This window comes from Macaca fascicularis, chromosome 3 (genome assembly GCF_037993035.2).
Source record: "Macaca fascicularis isolate 582-1 chromosome 3, T2T-MFA8v1.1".
Taxonomy (NCBI): domain Eukaryota; kingdom Metazoa; phylum Chordata; class Mammalia; order Primates; family Cercopithecidae; genus Macaca; species Macaca fascicularis.
Window position 1 is genome coordinate 134,485,945 of NC_088377.1, and position 12,986 is coordinate 134,498,930.

General features: G+C 40.2%; 1 protein-coding gene across 7 annotated transcripts in view; it reads right to left on the reverse strand.

Moving 5' to 3' along the window:
* Window positions 1-11,668: 11,668 nt before the first annotated feature.
* GRM3 (glutamate metabotropic receptor 3) overlaps window positions 11,669-12,986 on the reverse strand; it is a 222,742-nt gene continuing 221,424 nt past the window's right edge. For all 7 annotated transcript variants that reach the window (XM_074035628.1, XM_045388686.2, XM_065542397.1 and 4 more), the window contains one exon: window positions 11,669-12,244. Coding sequence is in view for 4 of the 7 variants with exons in the window: in XM_045388686.2 (XP_045244621.2) it covers window positions 12,171-12,244 (74 nt within the window). In the remaining 3 variants the exon portion in view is untranslated. The remainder of the gene's footprint in view (window positions 12,245-12,986) is intronic.

Here is a 12,986-nt window from a genome sequence, read left to right on the forward strand (position 1 = left end):
GCACTCCAGCCTGGGCGGCAGAGCGAGACTCCGTCTCAAAAAAAAAAAAAAAAAAAAAAAAAATCCCCTGATAATCTGGAGGAGGTTCCCTTGTATGTAACAAATCACTTTCCCTTTGCTGCTTTCAGCACTCTTTTTGTCTTTAACTTTTATTTTATTTTTAATTTTTGTGAGTACATAGTAGATATATATATTTATGGGGTATATGAGATGTTTTGATATAGGCATGAAATGTAAAATAAGCACATCATGGAGAATGGGGTATCCACCCCCTCAAGCATTTACCCTTTTAGTCACACATAATCCAATTATACGTTTAAAGTTATTTTAAAATATATTGTGTTCAACTTTTGATTATGATGTGTCTCAGTGTGGGTTTCTTTGGATTAGTTTATTTGGTATCCTTTGGACTTACTGGATCTATATTTCTATTTCTTTTCCCAGGCTTGGGAAGTTTTCTCCCATTATTTCTTTGAATATGTTTTCTTTCCCTTTCTCTGTCTCTTCTCCTTTGGGTACACCATTAATCTGCAAGTTCTTACACTTGATGGTGTCCCCATAGTCTCTTAACCTATCCTCACTCTTTTTAATTTTATTTTTTTCTTTTTGCTCCTCAGATTGTGCAAGTTCTCGCTGATGCTTTCTTCTGCTTGATCTATTTTGCTATGGAATCCCTCTATTGAATTTTTTCAATTCAGCTGTAGTATTCCTCAGCAATTATGATTTCTGTTTGATAATTTTTTTTTTATTATACTTTAAGTTCTAGGGTACATGTGCACAACGTGCAGGTTTGTTACATATGTATACTTGTGCCATGTTGGTGTATTGCACCCATCAACTCGTCAGCACCCATCAACTCGTCATTTACTTCAGGTATGACTCCCAGTGCCATCCTTCCCCCCGAGTGTGTGATGTTCCCCTTCCCGAGTCCAAGTGATCTCATTGTTCAATTCCCACCTATGAGTGAGAACATGCGGTGTTTGGTTTTCTGTTCTTGCGATAGTTTGCTGAGAATGATGGTTTCCAGCTGCATCCATGTCCCTACAAAGGACACAAACTCATCCTTTTTTATGGTTGCATAGTATTCCATGGTGTATATGTGCCACATTTTCTTAATCCAGTCTGTCACTGATGGACATTTGGGTTGATTCCAAGTCTTTGCTATTGTGAATAGTGCCGCCATAAACATACGTGTGCATGTGTCTTTATAGCAGCATGATTTATAATCCTTTGGGTATATACCCAGAAATGGGATGGCTGGGTTATATGGTATTTCTAGTTCTAGATCCTTGAGGAATCACCATACTGTTTTCCACAATGGTTGAACTAGTTTACAATCCCATCAACAGTGTAAAAGAGTTTCTATTTCTCCACATCCTCTCCAGCACCTGTTGTTTCCTGACTTTTTAATGACTGCCATTCTAACTGGCGTGAGATGGTATCTCATTGTGGTTTTGATTTGCATTTCTCTGATGGCCAGTGATGACGAGCATTTTTTCGTGTGTCTCTTGGCTACTTGCATGTCCTCTTTTGAGAAACGTCTGTTCATATCCTTTGCCCACTTTTTGATGGGGTTGTTTGTTTTTTTCTTGTAAATTTGTTTAAGTTCTTTGTAGGTTCTGGATATTAGCCCTTTGTCAGATGAGTAGATTGCAAAAATGTTCTCCCATTCTGTAGGTTGCCTGTTCACTCTGATGGTAGTTTCTTTTGCTGTGCAGAAGCTCTTTAGTTTAATTAGATCCCATTTGTCAATTTTGGCTTTTGTTGCCGTTGCTTTTGGTGTTTTAGACACTAAGTCCTTGCCTATGCCTATATCCTGAATGGTATTACCTAGGTTTTCTTCAAGGGTTTTTATGGCTTTAGGTCTAACATTTAAGTCTCTAATCCATCTTGAATTAATTTTCATATAAGGAGTAAGGAAAGGATCCAGTTTCAGCTTTCTACTTATGGCTAGCCAATTTTCCCAGCACCATTTATTAAATAGGGAATCCTTTCCCCATTTCTTGTTTTTGTGAGGTTGGTCAAAGATCAGATGGCTGTAGATGTGTGGTATTATTTCTGAGGGCTCTGTTCTGTTCCATTGGTCTATATCTCTGTTTTGGTACCAGTACCATGCTGTTTTGGTTACTGTAGCCTTGTAGGATAGTTTGAAGTCAGGTAGCATGATGCCTCCAGTTTTGTTCTTTTGACTTAGGATCGTCTTGGCAATGCGGGTTCTTTTTTGGTTCCTTATGAACTTTAAAGCAGTTTTTTCCAATACTGTGAAGAAAGTCATCGGTAGCTTGATGGGGATGGCATTGAATCTATAAATTACTTTGGGTAGTATGGCCATTTTCACAATATTGATTCTTCCTATCCATGAGCATGGTATGTTCTTCCATTTGTTTGTGTCCTCTTTTATTTCACTGAGCAATGGTTTGTAGTTCTCCTTGAAGACGTCCTTTACATCCCTTGTAAGTTGGATTCCTAGGTATTTTATTCTCTTTGAAGCAATTGTGAATGGAAGTTCATTCCTGATTTGGCTCTCTGTTTGTCTGTTACTGGTGTATAAGAATGCTTGTGATTTTTGCACATTGATTTTGTATCCTGCGAGTTTACTGAAGTTGCTTATGAGCTTAAGGAGATTTTGGGCTGAGATGATGGGGTTTTCTAAATATACAATCATGTCATCTGCAAACAGGGACAATTTGACAACTTCTTTCCTAACTGAATACCCTTGATTTCTTTCTCTTGCCTGATTGCCCTAGCCAGAACTTCCAACACTATGTTGAATAGGAGTGGTGAGAGAGGGCATCCCTGTCTTGTGCCAGTTTTCAAAGGGAATGCTTCCAGTTTTTGCCCATTCAGTATGATATTGGCTGTGGGTTTGTCATAAATAACTCTTATTATTTTGAGATACGTTCCATCAATACTGAATTTATTGAGAGTTTTTAGCATGAAGGGCGGTTAAATTTTGTCAAAGGCCTTTTCTGCATCTATTGAGATAATCATGTGGTTTTTGTCTTTGGTTCTGTTCATATGCTGGATTACATTTATTGATTTGCGTATGTTGAACCAGCCTTGCATCCCAGGGATGAAGCCCACTTGATCATGATGGATAAGCTTTTTGATGTGCTGCTGGATTCGGTTTGCCAGTATTTTATTGAGGATTTTTGCATCGATGTTCATCAGGGATATTGGTCTAAAATGCTCTTTTATTGTTGTGTCTCTGCCAGGCTTTGGTATCAGGATGATGTTGGCCTCATAAAATGAGTTATGGAGGATTCCCTCTTTTTCTATTGATTGGAATAGTTTCAGAAGGAATGGTACCAACTCCTCCTTGTACCTCTGGTAGAATTCGGCTGTGAATCCGTCTGGTCCTGGACTTTTTTTGGTTGGTAGGCCATTAATTATTGCCTCAATTTCAGAGCCTGCTATTGGTCTATTCAGGGATTCAAGTTCTTCCTGGTTTAGTCTTGGGAGAGTGTAAGTGTCCAGGAAATTATCCATTTCTTCTAGGTTTTCTAGTTTATTTGTGTAGAGGTGTTTATAGTATTCTCTGATGGTAGTTTGTATTTCTGTGGGGTCGGTGGTGATATTCCCTTTATCATTTTTTATTGCATCTATTTGATTCTTCTCTCTTTTCTTCTTTATAAGTCTTGCTAGCGGTCTATCAATTTTGTTGATCTTTTCAAAAAACCAGCTCCTGGATTCATTGATTTTTTGGAGGGATTTTTGTGTCTCTATCTCCTTCAGTTCTGCTCTGATCTTAGTTATTTCTTGCCTTCTGCTAGCTTTCGAATGTGTTTGCTCTTGCTTCTCTAGTTCTTTTAATTGTGATGTTAGGATGTCAATTTTGGATCTTTCCAGCTTTCTCTTGTGGGCATTTAGTGCTATAAATTTCCCTCTACACACTGCTTTAAATATGTCCCAAAGATTCTGGTATGTTGTATCTTTGTTCTCATTGGTTTCAAAGAACATCTTTATTTCTGCCTTCATTTCGTTATGTACCCAGTAGTCATTCAGGAGCAGGTTGTTCAGTTTCCATGTAATTGAGCGGTTTTGTTTGAGTTTCTTAGTCCTGAGTTCTAGTTTGATTGCACTGTAGTCTGAGAGAGAGTTTGTTATAATTTCTGTTCTTGTACATTTGCTGAGGAGTGCTTTACTTCCGGCTATGTGGTCAATTTTGGAATAAGTGTGATGTGGTGCTGAGAAGAATGTCTATTCTGTTGATTTGTGGTGGAGAGTTCTGTAGATGTCTATTAGTTCCGCTTGGTGCAGAGTTGAGTTCAATTCCTGGATATCCTTGTTAACTTTCTGTCTCATTGATCTGTCTAATGTTGACAGTGGGGTGTTGAAGTCTCTCGTTATTATTGTATGGGAGTCTAAGTCTCTTTGTAAGTCTCTAAGGACTTGCTTTATGAATCTGGGTGCTCCTGTGTTGGGTGCATATATATTTAGGATAGTTAGCTCTTCCTGATGAATTGATCCCTTTACCATTATGTAATGGCCTTCTTTGTCTCTTTTGATCTTTGATGGTTTAAAGTCTGTTTTGTCAGAGAGTAGGATTGCAACTCCTGCTTTTTTATGTCCTCCATTTGCTTGGTAGATCTTCCTCCATCCCTTTATTTTGAGCCTATGTGTGTCTCTGCATGTGAGATGGGTCTCCAGAATACAGCAGACTGATGGGTCTTGACTCTTCATCCAATTTGCCAGTCTGTGTCTTTTAATTGGACCATTTAGTCCATTTACATTTAAGGTTAATATTGTTATGTGTGAACTTGATCCTGTCATTGTGATATTCGTTGGTTATTTTGCTCATTAGTTGATGCAGTTTCTTCCTAGCATCGATGGTCTTTACATTTTGGCATGTTGTTACAATGGCTGGAACTGGTTGTTCCTTTCCATGTTTAGTGCTTCCTTTAGGGTCTCTTGCTGGCAGGCCTGGTGGTGACAAAATCTCTAAGCCTTTGCTTGTCTGTAAAGGATTTTATTTCTCCTTCACTTATGAAACTTAGTTTGGCTGGATATGAAATTCTGGGTTGAAAATTCTTTTCTTTAAGAATGTTGAATATTGGCCCGCACTCTCTTCTGGTTTGTAGAGTTTCTGCCAAGAGATCTGCTGTTAGTCTGATGGGGTTCCCTTTGTGGGTAACCCAACCTTTTTCTCTGGCTGCCCTTAACATTTTTTCCTTCATTTCAACTTTGGTGAATCTGACAATTAATGTGTCTTGGAGTTGCTCTTCTCGAGGAGTATCTGTGTGGCATTCTCCGTATTTCCTGAATTTGAATGTTGGCCTGCCTTACTAGGTTGGGGAAGTTCTCCTGGATGATATCCTGAAGAGTGTTTTCCAACTTGGTTCCATTTTCCCCCTCACTTTCAGGCACCCCAGTCAGATGTAGATTTGGTCTTTTCACATAATCCTATACTTCTTGGAGACTTTGTTCATTTCTTTTTCCTCTTTTTTCTCTAGACTTCTCTTCTCACTTCATTTCATTCATTTGATCTTCAATCGCTGATACTGTTTCTTCCAGTTGATTGAGTTGGTTACTGAAGCTTGTGCATTTGTCACGTATTTCTTGTGCCATGGTTTTTATCTCTGTCAGTTCATTTATGGCCTTCTCTGCATTGATTATTCTAGTTATCCATTCTTCCATTTTTTTTTCAAGATTTTTAGTTTCTTTGTGCTGTGTACGTAGTTCCTCCTTTAGCTCTGAGAAGTTTGATGTACTGAAGCCTTCTTCTCTGAACTCGTCAAAGTCATTCTCCATCCAGCTTTGATCCATTGCTGGCGATGAGCTGCGTTCCTTTGGAGGAGGAGATGCGCTCTTATTTTTTGAATTTCCAGCTTTTCTGCCCTGCTTTTTCCCCATCTTTGTGGTTTTATCTGTCTTTGGTCTTTGATGCTGGTGACATACTGATGGGGTTTTGGTGCATGTGTCCTTACTGTTTGTTAGTTTTCCTTCTAACAGTCAGGACCCTCAGCTGTAGGTCTGTTGGAGATTGCTTGAGGTCCACTCCAGACGCTGTTTGCCTGGGTATCAGCTGTGGAGGCTGCAGAAGATTGAATATTGCTGAACAGTGAGTGTTCCTGTCTGATTCTTGCTCTGGAAGCTTCGTCTCAGGGATGTACCCCGCCATGTGAGGTGGGGGGTGTTGGTCTGCAGCTAGTGGGGGATGTCTCCCAGTTAGGCTACTCAGGGGTCAGGGACCCACTTGAGCAGGCAGTCCGTCCATTCTCAGATCTCAACCTCCATGTTGGGAGATCCTCTGCTCTCTTCAAAGCTGTCAGTGTCTTTTACATCTGCAGAGGTTTCTGCTGCTTTTTGTTTAGCTTTGTCCCATCCCCAGAGGTGGAGTCTACAGAGACAGGCAGGCCTCCTTGAGCTGCTGTGAGCTCCACCCAGTTCGAGCTTCCCTGTGGCTTTGTTTACTTAAGCCTCAGCAATGGCAGGCAACCCTCCCCCAGCCTAGCTGCTGCCTTGCAGTTAGATCTCAGACTGCCATGCTAGCAGTGAGAGAGGCTCCATAGGTATGGGACCCTGCCAGCCAGGTGTGGGATATAATCTCCTGGTGTGCCGTTTACTAAGAGCCTTGGTAAAGCACAGTATTAGGGTGGGAGTTACCCCATTTTCCAGGTATTGTGTGTCTCAGATTCCCTTGGCTAGGAAAAGGGATTCCCTCCCCCCTTGCACTTCCCAGGTAAGGTGATGCCTCGCCCTGCTTCAGCTCTTGCTGATTGTGCTGCACCAGCTGACCAGCACCGATTGTCCAGTACTCCCCAGTGAGATGAACCCTGTACCTCAGTTGAAAATGCAGAAATAACCCATCTTCTGTGTCGCTTGCACTGGGAGCTGGAGGCTGGAGCTGTTTCTATTTGGCCATTTTGCTCCAGGACCCCTGTTTGGTAATTTTTAATATTTTCTATCTGTTTGTTGAAATTCTCAGTTTGTTCTTGCATTGTTCTCCTGTCATTAATGAGCATATTTATGACCATTATTTTGAATTCTCTCTGTGGGTAAATCACATAGCTCCACTTCACTTGGGTCAGTTTCAGATGTATCTTGTTCTTTTATTTAGGATATATTCACCTTTACTTTTTTTTTTTTTTTGACCCTCTGTGTTGGTATCTGTACATGAGATAAAACAACTACCTCTCCAAGTCTTGTCAAATTGGCTTCTTGTAGAAGTACCTCACCAGTCCATCTAGCCAGAGATATTAAGTTACCTCTCAAATCTATGTGTTTGTCCAGACTGCTATTTCTGTTTTTGGTGGCCCCTGGAGCTTAGGATGTGTCATATCCTGTCAGTACTCTGAGACAAGTAAGTTAGAATCCAGACTCCCTAGATGTAGCTGGAAAGGTTGGGGTGTTGAATTTGAATATATGTTCCAGTTTTTTCTCTCTTCACTGTGACTGGGCGTGGATATTTATCTCCCACTCTTTCTGCAGTAAGCCAGGGAGAGGATCTGTGGCAAATGCTTGAACTCGTATTCAGGCTGCACTCTCTGATTCTGGGGAGATCGCTGCTGAGAGTGGGCCCATTGTATATTGACCATTTTCTTTTCTGTGGTCTAGGACCACTCATAAATGCAAAGCCCCATTGGCTCCTAGAGCTGGATCATTAAGGAGACAGTCACTTGAGTGGGATATAGAAGTTGTGGCACTTGGTGCATGACCAAACTCCTTCCAAGAAGAATGAGTAGACCTGGATTTATTACTAGGTGAGCTAGAAGAAAGGCATATGAAGTTTCAAGCTTTGACTCTGGTTGTTGCTGAGGGCTGTTGTTTTTTTTTTCCCTGTTAACTCCCCAATGCAAGTTCATTAGAAGTCAGGCCATTAAGTGGCCACTGTCACTGTGTACGATAAGCCCCTTCTGAAGAGAAAATGGAAGCTGTATGTTCTCACCCTTTTCTGCATTGCTCCAAGGGGATGTAGCCCCTGAAAGTATTTGCATGCTCACTTAAAAACACTTCTTTATTCTGTGATCTATGGAATCTTGAATATGCCTGGTCTCTTTTTTTCCATAGCTAAGAGGTTTAGAATGGAGTCCTTTGGGTGGTAGCTATAAAAAGTGGGGCACTTAATGAAAGGCATAAACCCCTTCCAGGAAGAAACAAAGACCTGCATGTTTAGAGCCCCTTCTCTGCATTGCTTCTAGGGAATGAAGCCCCCATAAGTGCTTACACATATATATAAAATGCCAGTTTTTTCTTTGGTCTAGGTAGACTCACATGTACTTAGTACCCTCTGTTCCCAGAGGTAAGATGTTTAGGATGCAGTACCTTGGATAGAAGCTATAAAAGTGGGACACTCAATGTATGGACAAGCTCCTTCCAGGAAAAATTAATAGAACTGGAGTTATCACAGTGGCGAACTTGGAGAGAAGGCTCCAGAAGAGCCAGTGTTCTTCTCAGTCTGGTGATGGGTTAATATTTATCTGCCTCCTTAACTCCCTGATGCAAGTTAGTTGGAAGCCAAGCTGCCAAGTAGCCACTGGAAAAGTATGCTATAAACTCCTTCTTGAGAGAAACAGGGCTGCATTTCAGCCCCATTTTCTGCACTGCTCCTGTGGGACCAAGGCTCTGGAAATGCTTGCATACTTTTATAAAACACTGCCCTTTTCCTGTGGTCCACAGAGACATGTAAGCCAGTCCGCTCTGCTCCCAGAGCTGGAAGGTTTAGGATGCAGTCCCTTGGGTGAAAGCTGTAAAAGTTGGGGTGCTCAGTGTATGAACAAATTCCTTCCAGGATAGATTAATAGACCTGGAGTTATTGCTGGTGTGAACTGGGGGAAAAACTCAGGAAATGCTGATCTGCTTCTCAGACTGCCAGTGAGCTATTTGTTCCTTTAACTCCCTGAAGCAAGTTAGTTACAAGTCAGGGGGCCAAGTAAACACTGGGAGAATATGTCCCTTCTAGGGAGACAAAGGGCTACATTTTTTAAGCCTCTTTTCTGCACCTCTCCTGGGGCATGAAGCCATTGGATGTGCTTGCCTGCTTGAGTAACATCGATGCTTTTTCACTGTGGTCTAGTGAGACTCTTATGTTTAATCCCTTCTGCTCCCAAAATTGGTGAATTTAGTGTCAAACCAAGGAAAATCTTAGAGTTAGGATGTTATATGTGGGTCCAAATCCTCCTCTCCACAGGGAGAAGCTGGATGTTGGGGATTCCATTCAAGATTTTATGGCTCAGTGCCTGGGGAGAGTCTGTGTCTGAGTGTGCTTCAGCTTTTCCTACTCGTTTGATGTGGGTGTTCTCTCAGTTGCCTGGTGGGTAGGAGTCTCTCAACTGGTATCTAACTTTCTCTCAGTGGGAATTGATCTGTGAATAGATGATTTTTTTTTTTTTTTTTGGTGGATTCGTGGGTAGAGGGAGAGGCAGGAGCTTCCTATTCTGCCATATTGCTGATGTCACCTTGATATTTTTTTTAATGAGTGGGATATATCATTTTGCTTGGGTTTCTTAAACTCAGGAAGTTTTTTGCAAAGATGGACTGGCTCAACCAGTTTTATATTGTGAACTGATGAAATGTTACTGGAGCAAAAAAATCAACCAAAAACCTATTTGCTTGAAATGGCTTATGTAAAAGATTTCATAGCTGCTATTTTTCGTACATATGTTGAATATTTTGAAAAATATTTCCAAAGATCACATGTTAGATGATGCACTTCCAGTTGGAAATAAAGCTTGTGGCAAGGCAAAGGAAAATGACAAGAACTGTCAGTTAATGCATGAAATTATATTTTCAGGGCATGAAATATAGTGTGCATAGATCAAAACCCAGCCCCCTCAAAAACAGAGTTTTCTGAAGACTTATATACAAACCTAACTGTCTTGTTTGAAAAGATACATAATCAGTTTGATTGTCTGAGGCATCAGCCATGTCTCTGAACAACCCATCTGATATTGCCTTCTTCAGACTGTCACATTCCATCAGAGGACTGAGTTTATTTTCTCTCCCATCAGCCTTGCCTCAGCCTTTATCCTGAGCAGATGCTCATTCTTAACACACTTATCTAGCACTCCTGTCAGTTTCAGTCACAGCAGAATTCATTTTTGTCATTTAGTGCTGTTGAATCTATTATCCAGTCTAAGCCCCCCTCCCCAGATTCCAGGTTCTTATTTGAATATGGAAATTAGACACTGGTGAACACTATTGTTTTGAGCATCTGGTGAGTTTTGGATTGCTTGATTAGGTTGCTGATTCAAATGCATCCAGAAGAAAGAGAAAAATTTCTACATCTGACTCCTTTATTTCCTCCAAAGCCAGTCCTGTTGGCTTTTTGTGTACCTGTTACTTATTTTCAGGCATTTTAAAATAGTATAATTATGTTTGATTATTCAGGCGTTGACTGTTTAGCCTGTGGATACTTCATATCCTAATTCTCCTCATCTTTCCTCTCACTGTCTTCTTTGGGTCACAAACGTCCTCTCATCATAATATTTTCCAGTCTTTAAGCTTCTTAGAGGCAGGCACTACAACTTACTCATTTTTTTTCTGTTGTGGGATAAAAAGTGGCCCCTAAAAGGATATGTCCACATCTTAATCCCTGGAACTTGAGAATGTTAATTTACTTGAAAAAAGGGCCTGTGCAGATATAATTAAGTATCCTGAGATGAACTCATCCTATAGTATCTACCTAGATTGGCCCTGAATCAAATGACTAGTGTCCTTGTAAGACACACGGGGGACAAAACTGACACAGAGGAGAAGATGATGTGATGATGGAGGCAGAGATTGGAGTGATGTGGCCACAAACCAAGGAAGCCAGCAACCACCAGAAACTAGAAGAGGCATGGAACGAATTCTCCACTAGAGCCTCTGAGAGAGTGTGACCCTGCTGATGCTGACACTTTCCTTTCAGACTTTCAGCCTCCGTAACTGTGCAAGAATAAATTTCTCTTGTTTTAAGACACCCAGTTTGTGCTAATTCCTTATACTACCCATAGGAAACTAAAGCACTCCCTAGCCATGGCCCCTGGCACAGGATCTGACACATAGATTCTCAGCAAATTTTCCTACATTCATAAATGATTTGTGAGTAAAAGGTTGATAAAAATAGGACACGATTTAGTAAGAATAAGCCAGTTTTAGCTTATCCATGTTTTCCCTGTTCACTCCCTTACTTAGGTTAGTAAAATATTCTAGTAACAAGCCAATGTGCCTGAGCATGGCTACTGAAAAACTGGAAAATAAGATACCCTGCATTTTATTGCCTCATTCAGCAGTGAATGGTGAGAGTGATTTTCTAATGGAATGAGGAGATACTCTGCCAATTTCATAGTAATTAAGGTTGTTTTTGGAAATGAGAGCCATCAAATCTTCCCTGGCAGCCACAGTCTCTATATTCTGAACATAGCAACTCTCTTGTTGTCTCATATCTCTATCTGGGCAATTCTCGGCTGCCCCACAGATATGGCTTTAGAAGATCAAAATGTGTATTGTTGCTGAAATGGTCTAATATATATGGTGTTTCTACCAGTCAATTTCTGATCATTGTGGACCATAGAGAAGTCTGACCCTGCTCACAACTCTTCAGCAGGGTAACAACTTGAGTTTGAAGTATGTATAGATGTGAACAAAAGCACAGTCAGACAGTTTCTTCTAAAATTAAATGTGGAAATGACTTGAAGTCATTCAAATTACCTTGAGTTATTCAAAAAGAACAAACCATTATCCACCATGCTGGAAAACCTTGAAGGTTTTATTCTCAGTATCTTTACATTAATACAGATGCTTTTTATTTTGTGCTGAGAAAATCAATGTTACACATAATGTAACTTTAATATACAACATAGAAACTCATCCTAAATTAGTTACAACAAGGACCTACAAAAAACTTCATAGGAAAAAAAGTTACGTAATATTGCCACCGTATTTTTTTTTTTTTTTTTTTTTTTTTTTTTTTTAGTAGACTGACCCTGTCAGACCCTGTCACCAATGCTCAGCTCTGTAAACAATGGTTATTTCCATGTTCTGGGGGAATTGTTAATAATAGGGGCACTAGAATCAGCCTAGAAAGTTCTAGCACATCACTATATACAGTCCTCAAAAATAATTTATCGTACTGTTTCTAAAAAAAGGTACTAGGGTTGTTTTCTTGCTCTGTTTCCATATTCTGGAGCTGCACATGAGCACTTTTGTCTAACAGTCTAAAAACACAAGAACTGAACTGCAATTCACAATCACAGAGATGAGGTGGTGGAGTCGAGGACTTCCCGCCCATTGCACACCGTTGGCACATACATGCTTGCAGAGGCTGGAAAACAAAGTGGGACAGAAAAGTTAGTCAAGTGGGACACAAAAGTTGTAGCATGAAGGATACAACGGACTTTGGGGACTCAGGGGGAAAGGGTGGGAAAGAGGTGAGGGATAGAAGACTATGAATTGGGGTTCAGTGTATACTACCCAGGTGATGGGTGCACCAAAATATCACAGATCACCACTAAAGAACTTATTCATGTAACCAAATACCATCGATTCCCCAAAAACCCATGGAAATAAAAAATGTGAAAAAATAAAATTAAAAACTCATTTTAATTTAGCTTTGGAAAATGCTAAATTGTTAAAATGCTCTTGTAGGTCAATTTCTAAATATGTTCTGCTCAAAATTAGTTTGCAACCTGGAACATACCTCTTGGCGGAGAATTTATAAATATAATCATTGTTGAAGGAAGTCACTTGCAGGTTGAAAATTAGCTTTGGTAATCTATAAACTGGTTAAAATACAATGTGCAAAATCAAAAGCTCACTGTAATTTTTATAGGTTACTAAATTATTTACCGTTTTCAGTACCTTAATTAGTTTTGTTCTGTCTATACAGGGATGAGCCTTATATAGTTCGTGAGTCATCTATGAACTCCACTGCCTTAGAGAATGGTTTGATATATTTTCATTGTTCAAGTGGATAACTTCGGTAAAAACACTAGTAAGGGCTGGGTTGCTAAGAGCTTCAATTTCATAACAGGTCTCAGAAAAGATATTCCAAATGGATGGTGCCC